The following is a 23,437-nucleotide window of genomic DNA, read 5'->3' on the forward strand; positions in this document are numbered from 1 at the left end:
ATTCTCAGTTCTTTCACTTCTTTGTATTTTCTCTCTATCAGAGTCAAGTACTTACTTCTATAAAACTCTTTTCTCCGCTTATTTGATTTTTTTTTTCCATCACTTCTTTTCTTTTCTCTTCTTGTATTGGCCCATTTCAAACCAAATCAAAAAACGAAAAAAAAAAAAAAAAAAAAATTGTCACGGACGCGTGTGCAGCCGCATCCATAGCATGGTTTTAAAAAACCGAACCGGTCATCGAACAGTTTTTTTTTTTAAATTTTCAGTTCAACCCCAATTTTTGGCCGGTTTTCCGGTTGTTGATCGATTATTGACCGGTTTTGGGGCTTTTAACGGAATCGGACTGGTTCTCGATTCCCGATTGAACCGTTGGACTAGCCAGTCCAGTCCGGTTTTTAAAACAGTGGTCCATGGTCGCATGACGTGTCCATGCGTATTGGACTTGGGTGCGCCAACCCACAAAATTACTACAGTTTGGTAGTGTGGAATGGTGGCGATTTGTGTTACATTCCTACAGTCAACACAAATACAACACCACTGAAATTAAAAAAAAAAGAAATTATTAGAAGTAACGCATGTTGAAATAATAAAAATTAAATACCCTTCTATGATTGCTTTAGCTAAAATGATAGATTCCATAGAATTTCTACAGTTTGGTAAGTGTGGAATGGTGGCGAACTGCGTTACGTACCTACAGTCAACACAAATACAACACCACTGAAACTAAAAAAAAAAATGAAATTATTAGAAGTAACACATGTTGAAATAATAAAATTAAATACCCCTCTCTAATTGCTCTAGCCAAATTGATAGATTCCACATAATTTCTACGGTTTGGTAAGTGTGGAATGGTGGTGAATTGCATCACATACCTATGGTCAACACAAATACAACACCACAGAAATTTAAAAAAAAAAAAAAGAAATTATTAGAAATAACACATTTTGAAATATTAAAAATTAAATACCCCTCTCTGATTGCTCTAGCCAAATTGATGGATTCTACAGAATTTCTACGGTTTGGTAAGTGTGGAGTGGTGGTGAATTGCATTACATACTCAAATCAACACAAATATAACACCACTAAATTTTTTAAAAAAGAAAAAAAAAGAAAAAAGAAATTATCAGAAGTAACACATATTGTAATAATAAAGAATATTACTAAGAAGAAACTAAACCACCTTTACCTCTCGGCACACGATTGGCACTGTCTGCTATCTTGCACTTGAGCTTTCTCTAGCTTCCTCGCGAGCTTGCTCCGTCGCTAGACATCATTGTCCCTTCGTGGGCCCTCTTGTCTCCTTAGTGAGACCTTCAGCTGCCCAGGTTGTGGGCTTTCCTCACCCAGTTTGTGGGCTTCCAGCCTTCCCTGTATGGGTTTCCCTTGCCTAGCTAGTGGATTTCGCATCGTCGAAAGAGGTCGTCGCCTCAAAATCCCAAGGCCTTGATCAACTTCATTGTAGTTCTAAAGGCTTGTCAACAATTGTGTGAGTTCTTAGCTTCGTGGACCAACCCATATCTTGGAGTGAAGGGGCTAATCGTTCTTAGCAATGAAAGACGGTAGTTGGGTCTTTGCAAAGTGGAGAGCTTCCATATTATCTCAACAGCACTTTATCTTGGTTACAAGTAAATTTGTCTTTTAAAAGGTCACAGATTTATGAGTTTTGTGTTGGATTATTGAATATATGAAGTAAGGTGATTAAGGTAGCTGAACTATGAGTATATTAAGCCTTAATTGCCATGGACTCGGGGACAAGTGTTGTTGGAGAGCTTTCTAAGCTCATTAAAGTTCAACGTCCTAGAACTGTATTTCTGATGGAGACTAAACTTAAAAAGAAAGGCATAGAAGAAGTGAGAGATGAATTAAAAATAGATAATGTAGTGTGTGTAGATAGAACTGGAATGGGTGGAGGTTTGGCTTTGTTATGGGATTTAGAATGGGATGTGAATTGAAAACCTTGTCAAAAAGCCATACAGATGTTATTGTGACAGAGAAGGATGGGGTTTCATGGAGATTGACAAGTATCTATGGGCACCCTGAAAATTTGAAGCGTATTGAGGCATGGAATTTGATGCGCCTACTTCATCAGCACGTCACATTGCCATGGATATGGATAAGAGACTTCAATGAGATACTTTCAATGAATGAAAAACAAGGAGGGGAACCAAGAAGTGAGTGGCAAATGGCAAATTTTTGAGAAGTGATAGACTATTGCAGATTAAGGGACATGGGCTTTAAAGGTACTCGCTTCACATGGTGCAATCGGAGAGATGAACAGGATCAGGTATATGTTAGACTCAACCGTGGGGTAGCTAACCAAGAATGGTATGATCATTTTTCCTCACTTTGAAGTTCATCATTTAAGCTTTGCAAATTCTGATCACATGGCCATTCGGGTGTGATTAAGAAGGCAATCGCAATTTCAAATTGGGATGTATAAAAAACAATTTTGTTTTGAGGAAGCATGGGTGAAAGATGAAGGCTGCAAGTACACAATTGCAAATGCTTGGTCTGTTTCCTTCAATGGAAGTCCTATGTTCTAAGTGCGCAACAAAATAAAAGAATGTAGGAAGCAGTTGTTAGCCTGGAGTAAAAATTCACTGTGTTCCTTAGGCAAAAAGATTGAGGAAAAGTGAAATAGGCTGCAAGTGCTAGAGTAGAACAACAGGGATTCATCGTGGGCGGAATGTGAAGCTCTTACGCATGAAATTAATATTATAGTTGAGAAAGAAGAAATTTATTGGAAACAAAGATGCCGTATCAGCTGGTTGCGTGAAGGTGATCGTAATACAAAATTTTTTCATGCAAAGGCGTCTGTAAGGAGGAAAAAAAACTTAATTGTCTCGCTAAAGGAGATGGATGGTACGGTGATAGAGCAACAAAGCGATATAGAAAGGGTGATAATTCAACATTTCTCAGCTATCTTCCAATCTTTAAATTTGAATGCCATTGAAGAAGTGGTAGCCCATATTCCTAGAGTAGTTATGGAGGAGATGAATGATTGGCTTGTGAGAGATTTTCATCCAAAAGAGGTTCGATTTGCCTTATTTCAGATGTATCCTTCAAAAGCTCCAGGCCCTGATGGTATGACTGCTTTCATTTTTCAAAAGTTTTGGCATATAGTGGGTGCTGGTGTAATTAATGTTGTGCTATCATGTTTAAATTCTAGAATTGTACTTCGAAATATAAATAATACCCACATAGCACTAATACCCAAAACCAAAGAAATAAAAATAAAAGCATTTTTGAAAAAAAAAAAAAATGATAAAATATTAAAATCGAAGGAAAGTTGGGAATGGGAGGAACGAGGAAGTGATGTTCATGACTCATGTTGGATGGTTATTTGCGCTACATGACTACATCAATATCAGTTTTGATAATCTTGTTGTGCATAATTTTTCTATAATTTGGGATTTGGGTTGGTTTTCCTTTTATAGGTTAAAAAACACATCGGTGGATGTTGGTCGCACTCTTAGACTAATGTCAAGTTTTGAGATGGACTCTCAAACTCATTTGAATTAGTGTCCTTGAGGACCTTGACTGAAAAACCCACAACATATCCATGTTCTATACTTTTTTTTTTTTACTATCAATGATTTATGGGTAGCACATATACAATGCATACCTATTTTTCTTAATATTTGTGTATAATTTATTTATTTAAAAAAGATTAGAGCATCAAATGCATATTCACTTGTACTATTATATTACTCTATATATGATTCTATTACCAAAGTTTCAGGAAGTTTAAAATATTATTATGATTAAAACATTATAAAATGTTTCAGAGTAAGCGAGTTTTATTATTTGTTATTAACTTTTTTTATATTATAATTTATCATTTAATTTTGGTTAAATTGTGATTTCACTTTATGTACTTTAGCCAAACAATTTAAGGTGATTCATTTACTATTTATTTAGGGCTTTTGTTAACAAGTGCCATTGCGCTTCTAATAAGGAGGAATTTATTGGATGCCACTGCATTGGAAAATAATAAGAACAAATATATAAATACTTCTTTAATTGTGTGTGACTGAATCTAAAAAGCTAATCAATTACAATAAAAAACTCAACCTTAATCACTGCATTCAGGCAGACATTCGTTATGTGGATCCTTTGTTTAGTATGTAATTTTAATGATACTATTTTTTTAATGACTTTTAATAAGCATGTGCATCATGTGAGCATACTACATAAAAAGTAGACCCTAATTCTTCAAGCACAAGAAGCATAATTTTTCTTTTTCTTTTGTTCCCTCTCTCCCCCCAGTCAAGCAATTATGGACCATAGTTAGCGATCACAAAGCATTTAAAGGACTATTTGGCGAGGATTGAACTGTGCAAGGCTCTGGGAGGAATGTCAAGTAAGTGAATGGTCACTTTTTATTTATTTTCTTGCTAGGCATTGCAACCGAAATGAGCTATTGGAGACACTACCATGAGGCCTGCTTCAATTTACTTGCAAAATTCATAGTGTGCTGGCAGCCTGGCACCATTGCATTGAGGGTACAAACTAAAGAGTTCAGACACAAGCCACACCTCAATTGTTTAATTTGTATCGTCTAATCTATTGAAGAAAGACTTCCTCTATAACATACATGACAGGTATACTTCGAGTGAACCTGAAAAAAAACTTATGAATTCTATGAGCACACCATAAAGAAAAATTAATTGATTACACCTACTACATTTGTGTTACAAATTCCTTTTTTTTCTTTCCTTTCAGACGAGAATAACAAAGGCAAACACTGCACACAACATATAGCATATATGTAATACTAAAAAGGAGTTGCATAAGCCAAGAAGCAAGTAGCAGGAATCAGCAGCAGGGGCCTTAGCCTTTCCTTTCACCTTCTCATGCCTGGTGCCACTATTGGAGCTACTGTAATTCCACGCCGTTGTCTATCCAAGTTGGCTTCCCAGCCTTCATCAAGAACCAGCCACATGAAATCAAATAAAATCCCAGCTAAATAAATTAAGAAGTGGATTAAATTTAAGAAAGTAGCAAGTCAAATCAAGAAATCATAAAATTAACAAGTATCAATGAGTTCCTATATGACGCCTTATATCTTTTCCAATCACAATCTTTTGAATAGAGTATTATATTTGAAAACGGTATTTGTTTTGGTCTGCATCATCAATTATGACATATGGTTGGCTATGGGTATCATGATCTCAGAAATCATGCTTGTAATTGACTAAGTCATTGTATTATTATGCAGAAATTGGATTTTTTTTTTCATGGTGAGAAGCAAGTTGTCATAAACAAATACACAGTTGTGGATGTTATATGTTTCATTAGTGGGATATGATTTGTCCTTAACTGAAGATACCATTTACGAGGCTAAAATATAATATGCACCCAACTAATCTGTTGGCTGGAGGACTACTAGCTCATGTAATGGTCAGATTATTAAGGTACCAGTTGATGGTTTAAAGACTTACAATTTTGAAGAACATTGACTGGGACAAAGCATGTGGTATCATAATGGTGCATAGTGTACCATGCTAATCAGGTTCATTACACACTACTGCAATAACAATATAACTATGTTTGGATGCAATTTCTTCATGCCTTTGCTACTTAATGTCAATATTAAAACAGAACTAAGGAAAATGAATTTTAAGAGGCCAGACTGCAGCAAATACAGGCATAACCACTAGACAAAAAGTACTATCTTCAAAGTGAAACCACTGGTTTTCCTTCACCAATTCCAAATAACTAGGAAATCGGAAGTATAGTTTACTACAAATATCATGAGATTTTAATTTGAAGTGAGGTTTTAAGTTGCTTAACATGAAGAAGAAAGAGCAAGAGTATTCATAGAGATTTTAAAAACAATGGTATATGGATTTGATAACTAAGAAGCGATTACCTATCCCCATATCAAACCCACGACTCTTGAGCTCTCTGTATTCTTGACACAGAGCACAAGTAGCACAGAAGAAGTGCACTAAGCAGTCTACACAAGGTGCCTCTTCCAGGTCGTATTGGGCCCTCAATTTTGAACGATAAGAGCACGAGTACAAGCATGCAAAACCAGTAAGACCCAGAAGCCCATACAGTATGCCACTTTCAGCACAATCTAAAAACACCAGCAAGCAATATAACAAATATAAGTAACCTATAACCATCATTCCATATTCATGAAATTGAGAATTAGCAAGTTGTTATTCCTAGGCTTACTTGAAGATCCTCTGGATACTACCTCAGCAATCTGTCCAAATGTGACACAAGGGCAGAAGCAAGTAATAAAACCTTAAAACATAAAATTGAAAGCAGTTAATAAAAAAAAACATGGGTTGATTCTTATGCCTAGAAATTAGTGATGAAGCTAGATGAGTTTTCAGGTCTTTACAATTTCCAGGATTATCACAACAATAGCAAAGACCAGTAGACCACTTCCCTGCAACAACACGAGCACTCATGCCGGGGGATACATATGGAGGAGCATACGGTTGTGTGGGACTTGTAGTTGGAATTCCTGAAGCCAGGACAGGACCTGGACCATGTTCACTGGCATATGTCTCATAATCATGTACTGCAGGATACATTTTCTGTGTAACTGAACAAAGGCAGTTGTGGCAACTAAGCTTAGCCTTGTGCTTCTGTCATGAATAATAAGGTATGAGGCCTAATATATATTGGCAGAATTGTCATTCAATTAGTGGAAATACCAAATATGAAAATAAAAATGCACAAATTTGACCAAGTGAAAAAAAAATAAAATAAAATAAAATAAAATCCTTAAATAGTAATCCTCTATATCTATCTAGTATCTGTGGAGTTACTCTCCAGTTTTGAAATACCAAATATGAAAATAAAAATGCAGCATTCCTTCTCCCTGTAAATTCTAAGAAGTTGCACAAAGTCGCATTTCCACTTCTTTATTATTAAATATTAAGAGATGATTCGTGTAGGATTTTGTATTAAATGCAAGTTCCTTGGGCATTCCTGATGCAGATAACAATGACAAGAAGACCAACTTAAATATTTAGCATTGACTTGTGACTTGGTTATTTAATATTTCACCTTTAGTCTATTTTTAAACATGGTAAAATAAATCGTTAGGTTGCATGATGCAGTATCGAAAACAATAAACATTATTTCATCCACAATCAGTGATACTGGTTTTAGCGGACATGATGATAGCTGACAAACATATGGCGTTAAGTAAAAATATACGTGATTTTTACACACAAGGAATTTATTTATTCATTTAACTGCTACAGTTTCCCTTTAAATCACTGGATACTGCAATGGTAGGAGTCCTCATACTAAATACACTGCGCTTTGCCAATAATAATCGGATAAAGTACCAGCTATCCCAAAAGCTTAAACTATTAGGAAAATGCAAATTTGATCACTAAAGTAATATTTTAAGGCTCTCCCTCGTGTGTGAGCTCAGAGAACTCATAATATCTTTCTTTAACTTTAACTTCTTGAACTTTGGGCTAAGCCAGATGGTCCTACAGCCAGCGCAATATTGCTTACTGTTTCAACTTTCAAGGCATTTGCAGCTCCACTGCATCATTAACAAAATTTAGCAGGTTGGGATGTTAACAAAAACAGTATTTTTTTAATTATTTATATAGTTTAAGACAAAAATTAAGGTACAAGAGAGGCTGATATATAATAGTGTCACTCATTTTTATGTTTTTATTTTATTTTTTAGCTTGATACTAACATGTGGAGAGCTGGTGAGTCCACTGACCTTTCTTATTGTTTCAAGGTAGATGAAGCTTCCAGCTCCCTACAACCAGCAAAACATAACAGGTTGGAATTTTGATATCGTGGTCTTTGTTTATTTATGGGGTCAAGACCAAAGGTCAAGAAAGGCTGATATGGTGAAATTTTTATTTTTTTATATTATTCTTGAGTTGCTTAATACTTACAAGTAGAGAGCTGGTAAGTTAGTCTAATTATTAGTGAGCTAATCATTATCAAAAGTTCAATTTGTATATGATTATCATAATCTTATGGCTTGTTTGGAAGTTTAGAGAGGAAGGAGAGTAGAGGGGAGTAGAGGGAATGGGAGTAGTGAGAAGGAGAGTAGAGGAGAATGATTCACCTCCACCTTATTTGGATGTTTTTAAAATTAATAAGGGGGAAGGGATTAATTAGCCCTTCCCCTTGTGTAATTTTGTTAATATAATAAGGGTAAATTAGGTAATTTACTTAGTCAATAGTTTATGTACTCTACTCCCCCTCCAAATCTCTCCAATTTGGGGGAATTAAAATTGGGGGGTTAGAGGGAGTCCAAACCCCTCCAAACTCCTCCAAACCCCTCCCCCTCATCCTTTAAAAAACTTCCAAATAAGGTAATTGTATTACTCTCCCTCCCTCTACTCTACTCCCCCTCCTTTTTTAAACATCCAAACATGCCATTACTATACGTAAGGAGCTGACTCATGCAGTTGCTTGCTAGTTTCACGAAACTTATGTCAGTACTCAGTAGTCAATGGTGATAGTAGTTATTTTGTGGAGTCAAATTTGGTGAAATTCCTTTTATAAATTGGAAAAGCAGTCCAATTTTATCCAATTGAGGTAAATTGACCAAAACAGAATTAGTAAGTGGAGCATGTCCATTTTGATTACTGACTTGACTTGAATGCAAATCATGGTCAATCTTAATGGGATTAGCAAAATTTGAGCATAAAACTATTTTGAGTATTGAAAACTCAAACTACAAGTCCATTATAATTATAGCCTTACCATATATTTGGGAGACAGGTAACTCTGCCGAACTGCAATTAGTTACCGGCATAGCATTATTCTTTTGGTTTGTGGACTCAAAAGTTGATAAATTCAAACACAAATCAAACTAAGTAGTAGTGTTTTACAAAGGGATTAGCCCACAAAAAAAAAACCTCAGTTTTACAAACGGGCCCACCAAAGAAAAAAAAAACCTAAGTTTTTACAAAAGGGCCCAAACATAAATAAAACTGAGTTTTACAAAGGGATTAGCCCACCAAAAAAAAAAGTTCAGTTTTACAAAAGGGCCCACCAAAGAAGAAAAAAAAACCTAAGTTGGGGCCCAACCAAAGAAAAAAAGACCAAGTTTTTACAAAGGGACCCACCAAAAAAAAGAAGGAAAAAAAGGAAACGACTCCGCTGGGGATCGAACCCAGAATCTCTGGTTCCGTAGACCAGCGCCTTATCCATTGGGCCACGGAGTCATTTTGTTGAGAGTGGGATTTGAACCCACGCCCTTTCGGACCAGAACCTTAATCTGGCGCCTTAGACCAACTCGGCCATCTCAACTTTTGCTTCTACATCTTTCCAAAATTTTATTAATTCTTTCTCGACCTCAATTCCTCGCCAACTCGCGTACCTTTTACCGCCAAATTCGATTTAAATTTTCAAATCTCTCTCTCTCTCTCTCTCTTTCTGTGAAAACTCTCAGAGAAACGAGGAGAGGATTTGATTTTCCATGGAAAACGAAGACGAAGTCGAATTCCTCTCAGCTTCTGATTCTAGCGAGGAATACACCGCAGATCTTGAAGAAGAAGAAGAAGAAGTCGATTTAGACTCTAACAACGAAGACGAAGACGAACCATGTGTGACCCGTTCTGTACCGTCCGATCAAGATCGGAAATCGAAGAACGTCGATGCTCTCTTGAGGTCCGTACAATCTGATTTCGTTAATCAAAAGCATTTCAGCTCCAAGATTCAATTAATTCATCTATAAACTTTGTGCCTCTTCCATTTCAACCTAGGGTTTTGCAATTCATATAGCCATTACAATTTTAGCATTTCAATTTACAGATTTGGATTTTTGGAATGTATGTATAGTTGGGCTAAGCTATATGCTTGTGTTACTGTCTCTAGGGTTTAGTTTGCTGCAATCAATTTGGGCATTTAGTTAATTTACTATCACAAATTCACAATATACGTTTAATTTTTGTGTATTGAAGCTTTTTGATTATCATTTAGATTCTAGGGTTTGTGGGTCTAGTGGTGGATGTTGATGAATAATTTATAATTGTATTTTATCTAATTCGGAGAAAAAGTGTTGGAAGTAAAATTTGACATTAAGTTACAATTGTATCACAGAGGTGACCTAGTGGTGAAAAGACAGCCGCTGCTTCCACGAGTCCTTTCAGTGACAGGAGCAGCAGCAGTTTGTCGAAAACCCTTTAAGCCGCCATGTTCTAATGGCTATGATGATCAAAATACACTTGCTCGTCGTCTCTGGGCTCGCAAAAGATTTGTGCCGTGGGGCTCTTCAAGGCCAGCATTGGTTGCAATTACCAATAGAGTGAATGTAACAAGTACTGCTGAGAAGGATGTAGTCGAGGAGACTGTGACTCTGCCACCTGGGATTGAGCCTTTGGTGTTGTGGCAACCTGAAGAATCCGAGAATGGGGCTGCTAATTTGGTGCCAATAGTAGTTGACCCTTTGCTTGTTCGTTTCCTTCGGCCCCATCAAAGGTAATTGCTCATGATATTAAAACCGAAAATTTTATGTATGCTGTGTTAGGGTTTTTATATGGAGAGCCCTTTTCCTCTGGGCTACATATTTGAAAATCTATATGTATATATATTTGTAACTGATGATGTTGAGCATGTATTATGATTGTAACCTTTTATCTATTGCAATTTGAATGTTAAAAGTCCCCAAAGTTTCAGTAATTTGGATTAGTTTTCAATTGGTTGTGTTTCTTGTATTGATGAGATAAAGTTCTTTTACTCCTATGCAGAGAAGGGGTTCAGTTTATGTTTGAATGTGTGTCGGGGTTATGTAGTGCAGCAAATATATTTGGATGCATTCTGGCTGATGATATGGGGTAAATATCTCTCTGTCTGATTGCTTTTTATCTATTTACTCAGCCTGTTTTCCTTTCATTTTATCATCATTTTTCTTTCTCTAATCTTCAGAAGGTTATAATTGATCTTTGCAGTTTGGGAAAGACGTTGCAGTCAATTACATTACTGTATACTCTTCTTCGTCAAGGATTTGATGGGAAGCCAATGGTTAAAAAGGCCATCATTGTCACTCCTACCAGTCTCGTAAGCAATTGGGAGGCTGAAATTGATAAGTGGGTTGGAGATAGAGTTCAGCTTATTGCTCTCTGTGAAAGCACCAGAGATGATGTTATCTCTGGAATTGACAGGTTTATAAGTCCACACAGCTCCATACAGGTAAATTTGTGTAACTACTCTTGAATTGTTTAAAAGATGCACTTATTTAACAATAACTTCAACAGGTGCTGATTGTTTCATACGAGACATTCCGGATGCATTCTTCAAAATTTAACCATAGTGAATCCTGTGACCTTCTCATATGTGATGAGGCTCACAGGCTGAAAAATGATCAGACATTAACAAATCGGGTATATGTTATGAATTTATATGTTTCCTTATATTGTTTTTTTTTTTTTCCCTCTACGTGCCAATTTTTTTAATTATTTTAAAAATTATCAATAAAAATTTCTTTGTATCAGGCATTGGCTACTCTCTCGTGCAACCGCCGTATATTGTTGTCTGGAACACCAATGCAGGTAAGAGGCACTTTGTTTTGTAACTTATTATGATTAATACTCAATTCTGTATCGTAATTGTTTCCCAATACATATTCCTGCAGAATGACCTGGAAGAGTTCTTTGCAATGGTTAACTTTACGAATCCTGGAATACTGGGTGATGTTGCATATTTTCGCCGGTACTATGAGGTGATTGATTACTTTACTCTTATATATTATTTATAACTGTTGAGGATGAAATCACATTGTTGAATTGAGTAATTGGTTTTTCAACTTGGTGAGGTTTTTATTTTTTATTTTTTTTTATTATCCTCCTTTTTATTGGGGTATGGGGATTGGGGAAGCCTGAGTGATTGCTAAAACTATCTGCACTTGAAACTGGTCTTGCTCCTCACTAACAACTTGGCAGCTAACAATGGTGCTTACTCTTCAAATGCTAAACCTTTTCAGTGCATGCTCATTCTGTTTTAAAACTGTGACACATGTATCACTAATCCTGGAATACTGGGTGATGTTGCATATTTTTACCATTACTATGAGGTGATCAATTTCTTTACTATCATATATTAATTAAGCTGTTGAGGATGGAATTACATTGTTGAATCGAGTTGTCAGTTTTTTAACTTGATTAGGTTGTTTTTTATTTGTTTCTCTCCATTATTATCCTCCTTTTTATTGGGGAACATGTTCATCTCGGGATGGGCTCAATAATCGAAAGATCTATGAAATGGCGTCTATATGGGGATTGGGGATGTCTAAGTGGTTGCTAAAACTATCTGTTCTTGAACTTGGTATTGCTCATTGCCATTATGAAGCTAAGAACAAGACAACTTGGCAGTTAACTTCGATGTTACTCTTCACATGCTAATGCTGTACTCTCAAGTGTTATCGTTCTCTCTCTCTCTCTCATCTTTACAGTGCATGTTCATTCTGTTTTAAAACTGTGACACATGTACCATGAAGGCACCTATTATTTGTGGAAGAGAACCTACTGCCACTGAAGAAGAGAAGAAGCTAGGTGCTGAGCGCTCTGCAGAACTAAGTGCAAAAGTTAATCAGGTAATCTGTTCTATTTGACATGTAAATTATAGAAGTAGGCTTTATCACTTAATATGGGTGAGAGTTGTGTCAGCATCTTTCATCACTACTCTTGTCATCGAAGATGAAGTTTGTGCTTGATACTAAAAGCATATAATTCTATGGAACTGGTGGATAGCTAATAAAGGTATTCAATCAAGATACATTTGTTGTGTTATTTTCTTAACTAAATAACCACTATTTCTTTGCAGTTTATATTGCGAAGGACTAATGCACTGTTATCAAATCACTTGCCACCAAAGGTAAGGCACTTGCTTCATCTTTATGCCAAATTTCTCTTATTCTTTTTCCCCCTGTTTTTGGTAGTCGCTTTTATTTTCTTGAAGATGACATCATTTTGCTTAATAAAAATTTATCTGTTTATTTGATTGTGTAATATACAAGCTTTCAATAAACTGGAACTTTCTAGTTGTTATCAAGGGCATTTTCTGCCATGAATCTTGATATTTTGTTATGAAGAATTTAATTTTATTGTTATTCTGGGTTTTTTTTTAGTATATGGGTGGAGTGAGGGGGAGTAGAGTTCACTTCAAGAAGAGTAGCAGGCAGCTGCTTGTAGTTTTCTCTCTTTTTTCCTTTATTCAAGATTTTATTGGTGTGCACTGTACCTGATGAGTACATGATAAAAAAAAATGCTTTGCATTCCAAGATTTCGCCTCCAAAAATAAATTTTGAAATAGCAGTCTCTCCATCCAGAGTTGTGGGATTTCAACAGGGGTTTCCTAACCTCTTACAATATTCAATATGAAGCTTGTAGATGTGATAATGCCTAGATTGTTTTGTCCTGGAAGTCAACAACCAGGTCTTAATCCCAAAATTTTGGCATTGGCTACTTTATTAGTCATTCTTTCAATGTAGCAGGCCGCTAGTAGGGAACACCTCAACGTGTATTTGTAGTGGATCCATTCATAATAGAGGGACTAAATTTTACATTGGCCGTTGACCTTCCGCATCCCTCCTTTTTCCGGGCTTGGGACTGATTGCAAGCAAAATATATGGCAAAATATATGATACTAAGCACAAATACAAACGGAGTTACTCAAATAGTCCCTTGGGTTGAAGTACTATCGTTTTCGTCAGCTGATTTAATAGGCATGTAAAGTAATATCCAATCTGATCAGCTTATTGATCTGCCTATTGAATGCTTTAAATCATAAAAGATGTCTTTTATGACTATAGGGCAGTCATTTTTTCTTCATATTGTAGGACATTCTTCTAGATCTGAGATCAACTTATCAAGAGCATTGTTGGGCGAGTCCAGCTAAACACAATGTGCATGAAATTGTCTTTCTTTTTGGTTGTTTGTCTTAGTCTAATTGAATTTTTTGTTCACTGAGCGGCATCATCAATGCATTCACTAACAGATAAGTTCCAGTTTAGTTTGGTAAATATAGAACTACTTTTTATTCTTCACTAGAATGGTAAACTATGAAGCATATTCATAGAATCAAGTCTGATTTAAACGCATAATACTCTATTGTAATGGGAACTGTCCTTGAATGTGAACCCTGTAGCATGAATCTTCAAGTTGGTATACTAGACTTACATTCAATGGAAATGAAATCCTTGTGAATGGCACACTAGAGCATATTGATTATACAGTTTGGCATGGTAGATTAATTAATTCACAGTTTGGGGCTAGAAATTGTTAACCAAAAATTGTTATATGTTTATTCATACATTGTGTTTCATAGTGACTGCAAAGTTTGGTTAATGTTGATGTTTTTGAGTTTGACCCTGTGTTTGGAGAAAGGGCAATTGGAGGAGAAAAGAGGAGAGGAGAGGAGAGGGGAAGGGTAGCTGGAGTTCCGAACATACCCTAAGTGGATTATATTCTTGTATGTCTAGAAGTTAGTTTGGCCTCTATGATCAAATTTTTATTTGTTTACTTATGTCCCTTTGTGTGTACAGCCCAGAACTTCATACTCCAATAGTTCAATTATAAGAAACTTTATGGATAAATGCTTTAGTTGTACCTTACCTAGCATAAGCAGTCAAAATTATTTTCTGAGACAATATATGCAAATTTTCTTGATCATTTTAAAGGTTTGTTAGAGTAACCTTTTCTACATAATTACCCTCTTTGTCCTTTTCTGTAACAATCTAAATATTGTGGAATTTAAAATCTGTGGCTTCTGATTCTTTCCGATTTGCAGATAGTTGAAGTTGTTTGTTGCAAGTTAACTCCTCTCCAATCAGACCTATACAACCATTTTATACATTCCAAAAATGTAGGTTCTCACTCTTCTTCAGCTACTGTGCATCTAAGTAATTAGTGGATAATAGCAGGATTTTGTGTCTGACATGGTTGTTATTACATTGCTCCTAAACACAGGTTAAACGGGCAATTACTGAAGAGATGAAGCAGTCAAAGTCAAAGATTTTGGCTTATATAACAGCTCTTAAGAAGTTGTGCAATCATCCAAAGGTATGAGCTATCTGGGATCTGGGGTAAATAATAATTTGGCTGAGATGATTGCATTTGCTAATAATATATTCTTTATGTTTTCTGGAAATTTTAAATTATATCGACAAACAGACCTTTTCATTTTGGAATACAAGAGGCAAATCCACGTCTTAAGAAGGTTAAAATTAGGTTTGACATCTTAGGTCATAGGCTTTTGGTAAATAGACATTATCTAGTTTTGTTACCTTTTTCATTCTTTCATAGTTTATGTTTGTTTTAAGTATCAGTACCAATTTCATTCTCATGGAAGATGTGCTATCTTGTAGCTGATTTATGACACCATAAAAAGTGGAAGTCCAGGAACTTCAGGTTTTGAGGATTGTATTCACCTTTTCCCACCAGAGATGTTCTCTGGAAGGTAAGCATTCTTGGTTATTTATACATTTTATACTTTGTTCTCAACAGTTAGTCTTAGTTTCTTATCAAAAAAAGTTAATAGTCTCATAGTTTTCTTGTTCCTTATTTTGTTAGATCTGGATCATGGACTGGTGGTGAAGGGGCTTGGGTTGAGCTGTCTGGGAAAATGCATGTCTTAGCCCGGCTACTGGGTCATCTACGTCAGAGGACTGATGATCGTATTGTCCTTGTGTCAAACTATACTCAGGTAAGAAGACACTTAGCTAATTGAAGCACTTAGGAAAATGAAATAAGAATCACCTTTTTATATTTACTATTGCCTTTTTTTCTTTTTGGTAATGGGGTAAAGTTCTTGATGTCAATCTATGCTATTCCATCAGGAAGCATGTCATATTTTGTCAATATTGGAACTGATGAGGCTATAAATATTGTTGTCATAACCTTATGGAGGAAGCTGAACTGATCAGTGTTGTTAAGCATACTTAAAGCTCAAAGCCCCAAGGTCTTAGCACTTTGCTTGGCCAAGGCAAAGCTAATTTAACGAAGCATGCCATAGGCACTTTTTTTTTTTTTTTTTTTTAACTAAAAATATTTAAATCAAAATTACCAACTTGATCTTGACGAAAATGACATGGAGCATTGATTTAATGTACAAAAAATATTATTAAGGTGTTGTATTACACAAGCAATTTTTTTATTTACATGTAAAAGATACAAACAAGGTTAATTTACTATTCTTGCGTGTTTTGGTCTTTGCCTTTTAGATATATGTTGAACTGTGTACATCATTTGACCATATCTATCAAAGCTATGTATTTTTATAAAATACAAGTGAATCATATAAAATGTTATGCTTAAACTTTCTATGACTAGATCATTATCATAATGTCCATTAATAACTGTTTTTTAATTTTACTATATAAAATTCTAAGATTGAAATTACTTAAGTAAAATTTGAACTTACAAACTTTATACAATTGCACTTACCTAATAGGTAAAATATATAATTATTTTGTTTTTTTTTTTTTCCTTATATGTTATGAATATTCCTAATAGAGGTTCATATATATCATATTTGAAAAATGCACTTGTGCTTTGTGTTTTGTGTCTAGGCTCCAAGAGGCCTATGCGCTTGATGCTTTTACCAACACTGGAATGGATAAGATATAATCATATTGCAGTTAGTCCATTTCCTTGTAGAATAGCCTGCTCACTAATATATGACTTCTATTTCTGGATTATCTTGTGGAGATTTCCTTTTCCTGAACTAAAATAAACATAGAAGGAGAATAGGTTTTATTTACACTTCTGTTTATTCAGCTTTTCAGCTGGTTAAATTCACAGATTCTCCTTAATGAACTAGAGACTAAATTGTTGCTATTGATGACGATGTTTGATTGAATTCTGTTCTATATTCATTCAAGATGTCATTTTCATTGTCTTCAAGCTTTTTTTTTTTATTGTACTTCTCTCAAGGTTTACAGAAATGGATTTAGGATTTCTCTTTTGCTCCTGTGAACTCACTGCTGCTTTGAAATTTGGGTATCGTTTGGTTTTGTTTGATAATATTGACTGTGTGTTAATGATAAAATATTGATACCTGACAATTTTAAGTTGTTTCAAAAAAACATTTCTGTGCCTGTGGACAGTCCACCTACTGCTATGTTGTACAAAAATGAGCCTATCGTGTAGATGTCACTGTTAGCGAAACTTTAACAGTTTCAGATATCTGATAGTGAATGTCATAACCAACCCCCCCCCCCCCCCCCCCCCCCACACCCCCAAAAAAAAAGAAAAAAAGAAAAAGAAAAAAAAGAATGTCACATGAAAACAATTTTAGAAATTGTTTTGGTTAAGTCTCTGATGTTTTTAGTTTTCTTGTCATCGTATATCACCACACTTGGTAAATTTATTTATCTGTTTAACGTATTGGTTTTCAAAGTTCCCGTCAATTCAGAATCTCTTTTGCTCCTCTCTTCACATATTATTGCTTCAATGAGTCAGCTGACTCAGCTCTTCATTTCAGTGAAAATCCTGCCATAGTATTAGTTGTTCTGTGTTAGACTTGTTCCTGCAAGAATTTTCGATTTGTCAAACTTTCCTATGGCCAATTAAAACAAATGTTTCTGTTCTTTATACAGCCTAATCACTCATTCAGTAGTGACCAATTCTTTATTTCTTACAACAATTTTTCCCATAGGATTCAATTTTTTTCCCCTAAATTATTGTAACTGTGATGTATCAGACACTGGACCTTTTTGCTCAGTTGTGTCGTGAAAGAAGATACCCATATTTGAGGCTGGATGGAACAACATCAATTAGTAAAAGACAGAAGTTAGTGAATCAATTTAATGATCAATCAAAGGTATACTGTTATTCATTTAGGTTTTTTTCCCCCCAGTTCTTTTCTCTATTTTTGTTGAGCTCTATTTGGCTTATCTTTGGATAGAAAAGTTATAACTTAACATCTTGCAGGATGAATTTGTATTCCTCTTGAGCAGCAAGGCTGGTGGTTGTGGCCTTAATTTGATTGGTGGAAATCGACTAGTCTTGTTTGATCCTGACTGGAATCCGGCAAATGATAAACAAGTAATTGCTTGGGTTAAACTCTAGATAAACAACTGGAAAGTGAGTTATAAAATATTTATAATTTTCTCATATGGCATAATATTGTTACTGTCTGCATTGTGTCCTACATTAATAGGCTGCTGCAAGAGTCTGGAGGGATGGACAAAAGAAGAGAGTATACATCTACAGATTTTTGAGTACAGGATCAATTGAAGAAAAGGTTTGAATTGGACGAAAATGAATAATAATTAAGACAACCACTTTTTTTTCTCTTTCTACATTTGTATAATAATTTGGAGTAATTTGTGTTCATATTTATTTGTATTAATTATTAATTTTCTGTAGGTGTTCCAGCGTCAGATGTCAAAAGAAGGGCTTCAAAAAGTTATCCAGCAAGAGCAAACAGATACAACGCAGGTTTGAACTCTTTTTTATGCTGCTTCATTTTCTCTTAATGGAATGATATGTGAAACTATCTTAATTTCAGGTGAACTTTCTTTCAACAGAAGATCTACGTGATCTTTTCACATTTCATGAGAATGTGAGGTAATGCATCTTTTGAAAATTTTGACTTAATAAATATTGATAAATGCATCACTGTGAGAATGTTGCAATGTGGCTTGAATTGTGCCATGCGAGATTTGTCCCCTCGTATGTTGGTTAGCCTTGGCTGACTTTGGTTTTGGGTTGGTTTTGTGATTCCTCTCCTCCCTATGTACGACAGAACTGACAAGTACTGCTTAGTCCTACTTGGTTAAGGATTTTTAGTCACTTTACCTCTAAAGTTGACTTGAGAGAAATTATCTAAATATGCAGGTAGCTCTTTGTAAAACTCTTAAACCAATATTCTATTTGTGAGAGAGATCTCTTTGGGTTTTGGATTTTGTGAGAGTTTTGTACCACCATTATAATTTCTTTATTTTGTCAGTGTGACTTTATCCTTTACGTTGCCCGTGGATGTAAGCCTAAGGCTAGTAGAAACACATAATTCTTATGTTTCCGGGGTGATTGTAATTAACTACACTAATAACAGTGAATGAATTTGCTGAAGGGACATGCTGTAAAGTTCAATTAGCTGTAAATACATAGTTTTTGTATAGTAAAAACCAATGTGGCAGATTCTTTTTATTCTTGTGATGGTTTTGTACACTACATGGCCTGATGCCATAGTTTCTCTTTTGTCAGCTAGAGTTGTTACTGTTTTGTAGGTTTCAAAAAAAGTGTCAATTTAGATAGATCTATCTTCTGGTCTCCTTCTCTTTCTCTCCATTAAACGTAATACTAATTATAACTGCTGGTCCTACCAACAATTGGTCATCCTCTCAGTAACTGTGACACACTGATACTGTTGAAATAGTGAAGATGATGTCTAATGACACCTTCTCCAAATTTATTCCATTTCAGTTTTATTTTTGCTTTTCAAATCCTCTTACTATTCCCTTGAATAGTTGGTTGAAATGCTTCTTAGCTGCAAAAGTTCATATTCATGCTTGGATAATAATTTTGAAACTTACTCTTATCTTCTAGTATAAATATCTGTATTTTTGTATGTAGGTCTGAAATTCATGAAAAGATGAACTGCATCCGTTGCCAAAATTACAATGAAAAGACTGAGAGCGTAGAAGAGGGAGATGAAAATGAATCAGCATATGTAAATTGTCAATCTTATCCAGAAACCTCAGATATAGGTGGATTTGCAAAAATTGCTGGATGCTTGCATAAGTTAAAGAGCTCGGAGAAACAGGTTGGGCACTTTCATTTTGTAGATATCAGTGCTTCTAATTTTATTTTAGGTGGCCGATTTGATTCTTATTTTTGAGATGATGCTTTCAGGTAGGGACTCCTCTAGAAGAAGATTTAGGTAGTTGGGGGCATCATTTCTTCTCAACATCAGTACCTGATCCTATATTGCAAGCTTCAGCTGTTGATGAGGTGTGACATTGACAATAATATATTTGGTTTAATTGCTTTCTTCAAAGTATACACACACACGCGCACATGCATGCACGCACATGCGCACGCTTAAAGAAAAAATGAGAGCCCATCACCTTTAGATTGGTCACAAATGTTTGCCATGCTTGAAAAATTTCTAGATCCTTTCATACTGAAGTATGCCAGTTTTTCTGAATCAGAAAATATAGATCAGCTGCACTAACCTTAGTGAAATGTCTTCTGCATAGAATTCACAATCACAACCTTTTACATGCTTTTTGTAATCAGTTACCTTTTTTCCACCAAGATGGTTTACTCTTAACATGTTTGCGTAAGAAATTTGTGATAGTAGCATATATCACAGCATGAGTCATCTATGCATTTTGTCGGTAAAGCAACCTAGCTTTGGCACAAATTTCAATTACTCGTATTAAAGAGAGTTTACAGTATTTTTTATTTTTTTTTTCCCATTTTCCTTATTTGTATCAACAATTCTATAAATGCAATACCAGAGCATTTTGTGCCTCTGTATATAATGCATGGCATAATTTGGCCGACTACTTAATGCATTAGAAATTGGCTTTGCTTCCCTTGTTAGTGAATAATAGTATTACAGTGTCGCGTACATTCAACAACTATATTTCTGTAGTATTTTTTCCTCCAGTGGAAAGTAGATATGGATAGGACTCACATGTTTTTGTTCCAGGTGACATTTGTTTTTACAAACCAAGTGGATGGGAAACTTGTACCTATTGAGTCAAATGTAAACCCAAAGATGCAGGGAATTGAAGAAAATGAGAATGGTTTCAAATCAAAGCCAAACCCGAACAAAAAATCCATGTTATTTTCTCAACATCATAAACCTCTGCAATCTGTTTTGTGCAATGGAGATTCTATCAGGAGCACATTATGTACATTTTCCAAGCCTTTACCAAGGGCAACTATGAAATCAGTGACTTCTACTTCTAAAGATTCAGCACATGTAGAATCGAGGACTAATCTCTCTCTTGGAAATCAATTACCCCAAAAAAGATTAACTCCAGATACTGTAGTACATGATGATGATTTTGACTGAGATTCGTTCTGCTCATACCATAACTGGTACTATAAACAACCAGCAAATAAGCAAAGCAGCTATTTTTGAAGTCTGCTTGTCTGTAGTATTTGTGAAGTGCACGACTCCACAATACGGAAACATCTCTATAATCAGTTAATCACCTGAGTCAATAAAACTAATGTTTCAGATTTAGGATTGCAACTTTCTAATAGGTTGCTGAAGCCATCACAGCATAGAGGCATCTATAATAGTGGCACGAATAACCGCACTTTCAAAGATGTGGAGCTTTCAGCCATTGAGTCAATGAACTTACTCTTGAGAGTGTTGTTTGAATGGTCTTGTACTTACAGAAATAGCAATGAGCATTGGTTGTAATTATTTATTAGATTTCACAGGCTCTTTTTCCTTTAGGACCTAAGTTTTCTTTGTTGTAATTCTTTTATATATATATATATATATATATATGACTGATTGTTGAAAGTGTCGCGTACATTCAACAACTATATTTCTGTAGTATTTTTTCCTCCAGTGGAAAGTAGATATGGATAGGACTCACATGTTTTTGTTCCAGGTGACATTTGTTTTTACAAACCAAGTGGATGGGAAACTTGTACCTATTGAGTCAAATGTAAACCCAAAGATGCAGGGAATTGAAGAAAATGAGAATGGTTTCAAATCAAAGCCAAACCCGAACAAAAAATCCATGTTATTTTCTCAACATCATAAACCTCTGCAATCTGTTTTGTGCAATGGAGATTCTATCAGGAGCACATTATGTACATTTTCCAAGCCTTTACCAAGGGCAACTATGAAATCAGTGACTTCTACTTCTAAAGATTCAGCACATGTAGAATCGAGGACTAATCTCTCTCTTGGAAATCAATTACCCCAAAAAAGATTAACTCCAGATACTGTAGTACATGATGATGATTTTGACTGAGATTCGTTCTGCTCATACCATAACTGGTACTATAAACAACCAGCAAATAAGCAAAGCAGCTATTTTTGAAGTCTGCTTGTCTGTAGTATTTGTGAAGTGCACGACTCCACAATACGGAAACATCTCTATAATCAGTTAATCACCTGAGTCAATAAAACTAATGTTTCAGATTTAGGATTGCAACTTTCTAATAGGTTGCTGAAGCCATCACAGCATAGAGGCATCTATAATAGTGGCACGAATAACCGCACTTTCAAAGATGTGGAGCTTTCAGCCATTGAGTCAATGAACTTACTCTTGAGAGTGTTGTTTGAATGGTCTTGTACTTACAGAAATAGCAATGAGCATTGGTTGTAATTATTTATTAGATTTCACAGGCTCTTTTTCCTTTAGGACCTAAGTTTTCTTTGTTGTAATTCTTTTATATATATATATATATATATGACTGATTGTTGAGAATCTATAGCCAATCTTAAAATTTTGGAACTTAGTCTTGGTTGTTCTAATTCTTTTAGAAAAGCTTGGCTATACATCTTGGGTACTTAGAGCATTCACATTAGTCCGTGTATAAGTGTGTATAATAGAAAAAATGCTCAAATTTACACATTTTTGTTCAAAAATAGCCCATATAAGTCCGTTTAAAATATTTTAAAATCGTGTAAAATTATCTCCGAGCTACAGTACCCGTGTAAATTTACACGGGTACTGTAGCTTGTGTATTTATTTTTTTATTAATTTTTTCTCTCTCTCTCTCTCTCTTGTCTCTGGTTGGTTTCCGTTTCTCTCACTCATTCACTCACTGCTTCAACCACTCAGCTGTAAGCTCGTCTTTCTTCAAGCATTTTTTCAGAGGAATGGGTCTTCGCAGCCGTAGGAGGAATGGGTCTTCAAGCATTTTTTTCGTTCTTCTTTCTTCAAGCGAGAGTCGAAGGAGGCTTCGATCAACCATGAGAATGGGTCTGGGTTTCGGCTTGATCAACCATGAGAATGAGTCTGGGTTTCGGCTTGATCAACCATGAGAATGGGTCTTTGCAACTGCAGGAGGAATGGGTCTTCATTTTTTCGTTCTTCTTTCTTCAACCATGAGAATGGGTCTAGGTTTCAGCTTGATCAGGGTTTCGGCTCCGATCAACCGTGAGAATGAGAAAAAAAAAAAAAAAAAAGCACAAAGCAAGTAATAGATCTGGGTTTCAGCTTGATGGTGGTTGGGTGATGATATGGTGGTTGGGTCTGAGAGAGAGAGAGAGAGAGAGAGGCCATAAGTGAGAAAATAATAAAAAATGTAAAATAATGTATATTTTATTGAATAAATGTGTAAAATAGATAAACTGATGTGGGTGTTTTGTAAAAATAAATGTGTAAAATAGAAAAAGTAAGTTTTAAACGTGTAAAATGGAAAAAAAAATTGCATCCACTGATGCAAATGCTCTTAGGTTTTTATCTTCTCAATAAATTAGATATTATTATTATTATTATTATCATTTAATACAGATATGATACTCACATAAATATATGTGTATATATATATATAAT

General features: G+C 35.2%; 2 protein-coding genes and 2 non-coding genes across 4 annotated transcripts; 1 reads left to right on the forward strand and 3 right to left on the reverse strand.

The window, feature by feature from the left end:
- Nucleotides 1-4,407: 4,407 nt before the first annotated feature.
- On the reverse strand, nt 4,408-6,780 carry LOC112024457 (cell number regulator 1). The gene is made up of 4 exons (XM_024057094.2): nt 6,359-6,780; nt 6,187-6,258; nt 5,876-6,085; nt 4,408-4,923 (listed from the first exon to the last, which is right to left on the reverse strand). Exons 1-4 carry the CDS (start codon nt 6,552-6,554, stop codon nt 4,847-4,849), a joined length of 555 nt encoding a protein of 184 aa, XP_023912862.1. The 5' UTR covers nt 6,555-6,780; the 3' UTR covers nt 4,408-4,846.
- Nucleotides 6,781-9,106: 2,326 nt separating this feature from the next.
- On the reverse strand, nt 9,107-9,179 carry TRNAR-ACG (transfer RNA arginine (anticodon ACG)). The gene has a single exon. It is a non-coding gene; the product is annotated as a tRNA-Arg (tRNA).
- Nucleotides 9,180-9,183: 4 nt separating this feature from the next.
- On the reverse strand, nt 9,184-9,264 carry TRNAL-AAG (transfer RNA leucine (anticodon AAG)). Its single transcript has one exon. It is a non-coding gene; the product is annotated as a tRNA-Leu (tRNA).
- Nucleotides 9,265-9,319: 55 nt separating this feature from the next.
- Nucleotides 9,320-21,356, forward strand: LOC112024447 (protein CHROMATIN REMODELING 25). Its single transcript, XM_065764369.1, has 21 exons — nt 9,320-9,624; nt 10,057-10,434; nt 10,704-10,790; nt 10,905-11,145; nt 11,211-11,336; nt 11,448-11,504; nt 11,588-11,674; nt 12,449-12,544; nt 12,775-12,825; nt 14,740-14,814; nt 14,919-15,011; nt 15,317-15,408; nt 15,522-15,654; nt 17,653-17,772; nt 17,883-17,996; nt 18,112-18,195; nt 18,321-18,392; nt 18,463-18,521; nt 19,530-19,719; nt 19,809-19,907; nt 20,614-21,356. The coding sequence occupies exons 1-21, from the start codon at nt 9,434-9,436 to the stop codon at nt 20,980-20,982; spliced, it is 2,814 nt and encodes a 937-aa protein (XP_065620441.1). The 5' UTR covers nt 9,320-9,433; the 3' UTR covers nt 20,983-21,356.
- The last annotated feature ends 2,081 nt before the right edge of the window (nt 21,357-23,437 follow it).

Source organism: Quercus suber, unplaced genomic scaffold (assembly GCF_002906115.3).
Source record: "Quercus suber isolate HL8 unplaced genomic scaffold, Cork oak 2.0 scaffold_554, whole genome shotgun sequence".
NCBI classification, from domain to species: Eukaryota; Viridiplantae; Streptophyta; class Magnoliopsida; order Fagales; family Fagaceae; genus Quercus; species Quercus suber.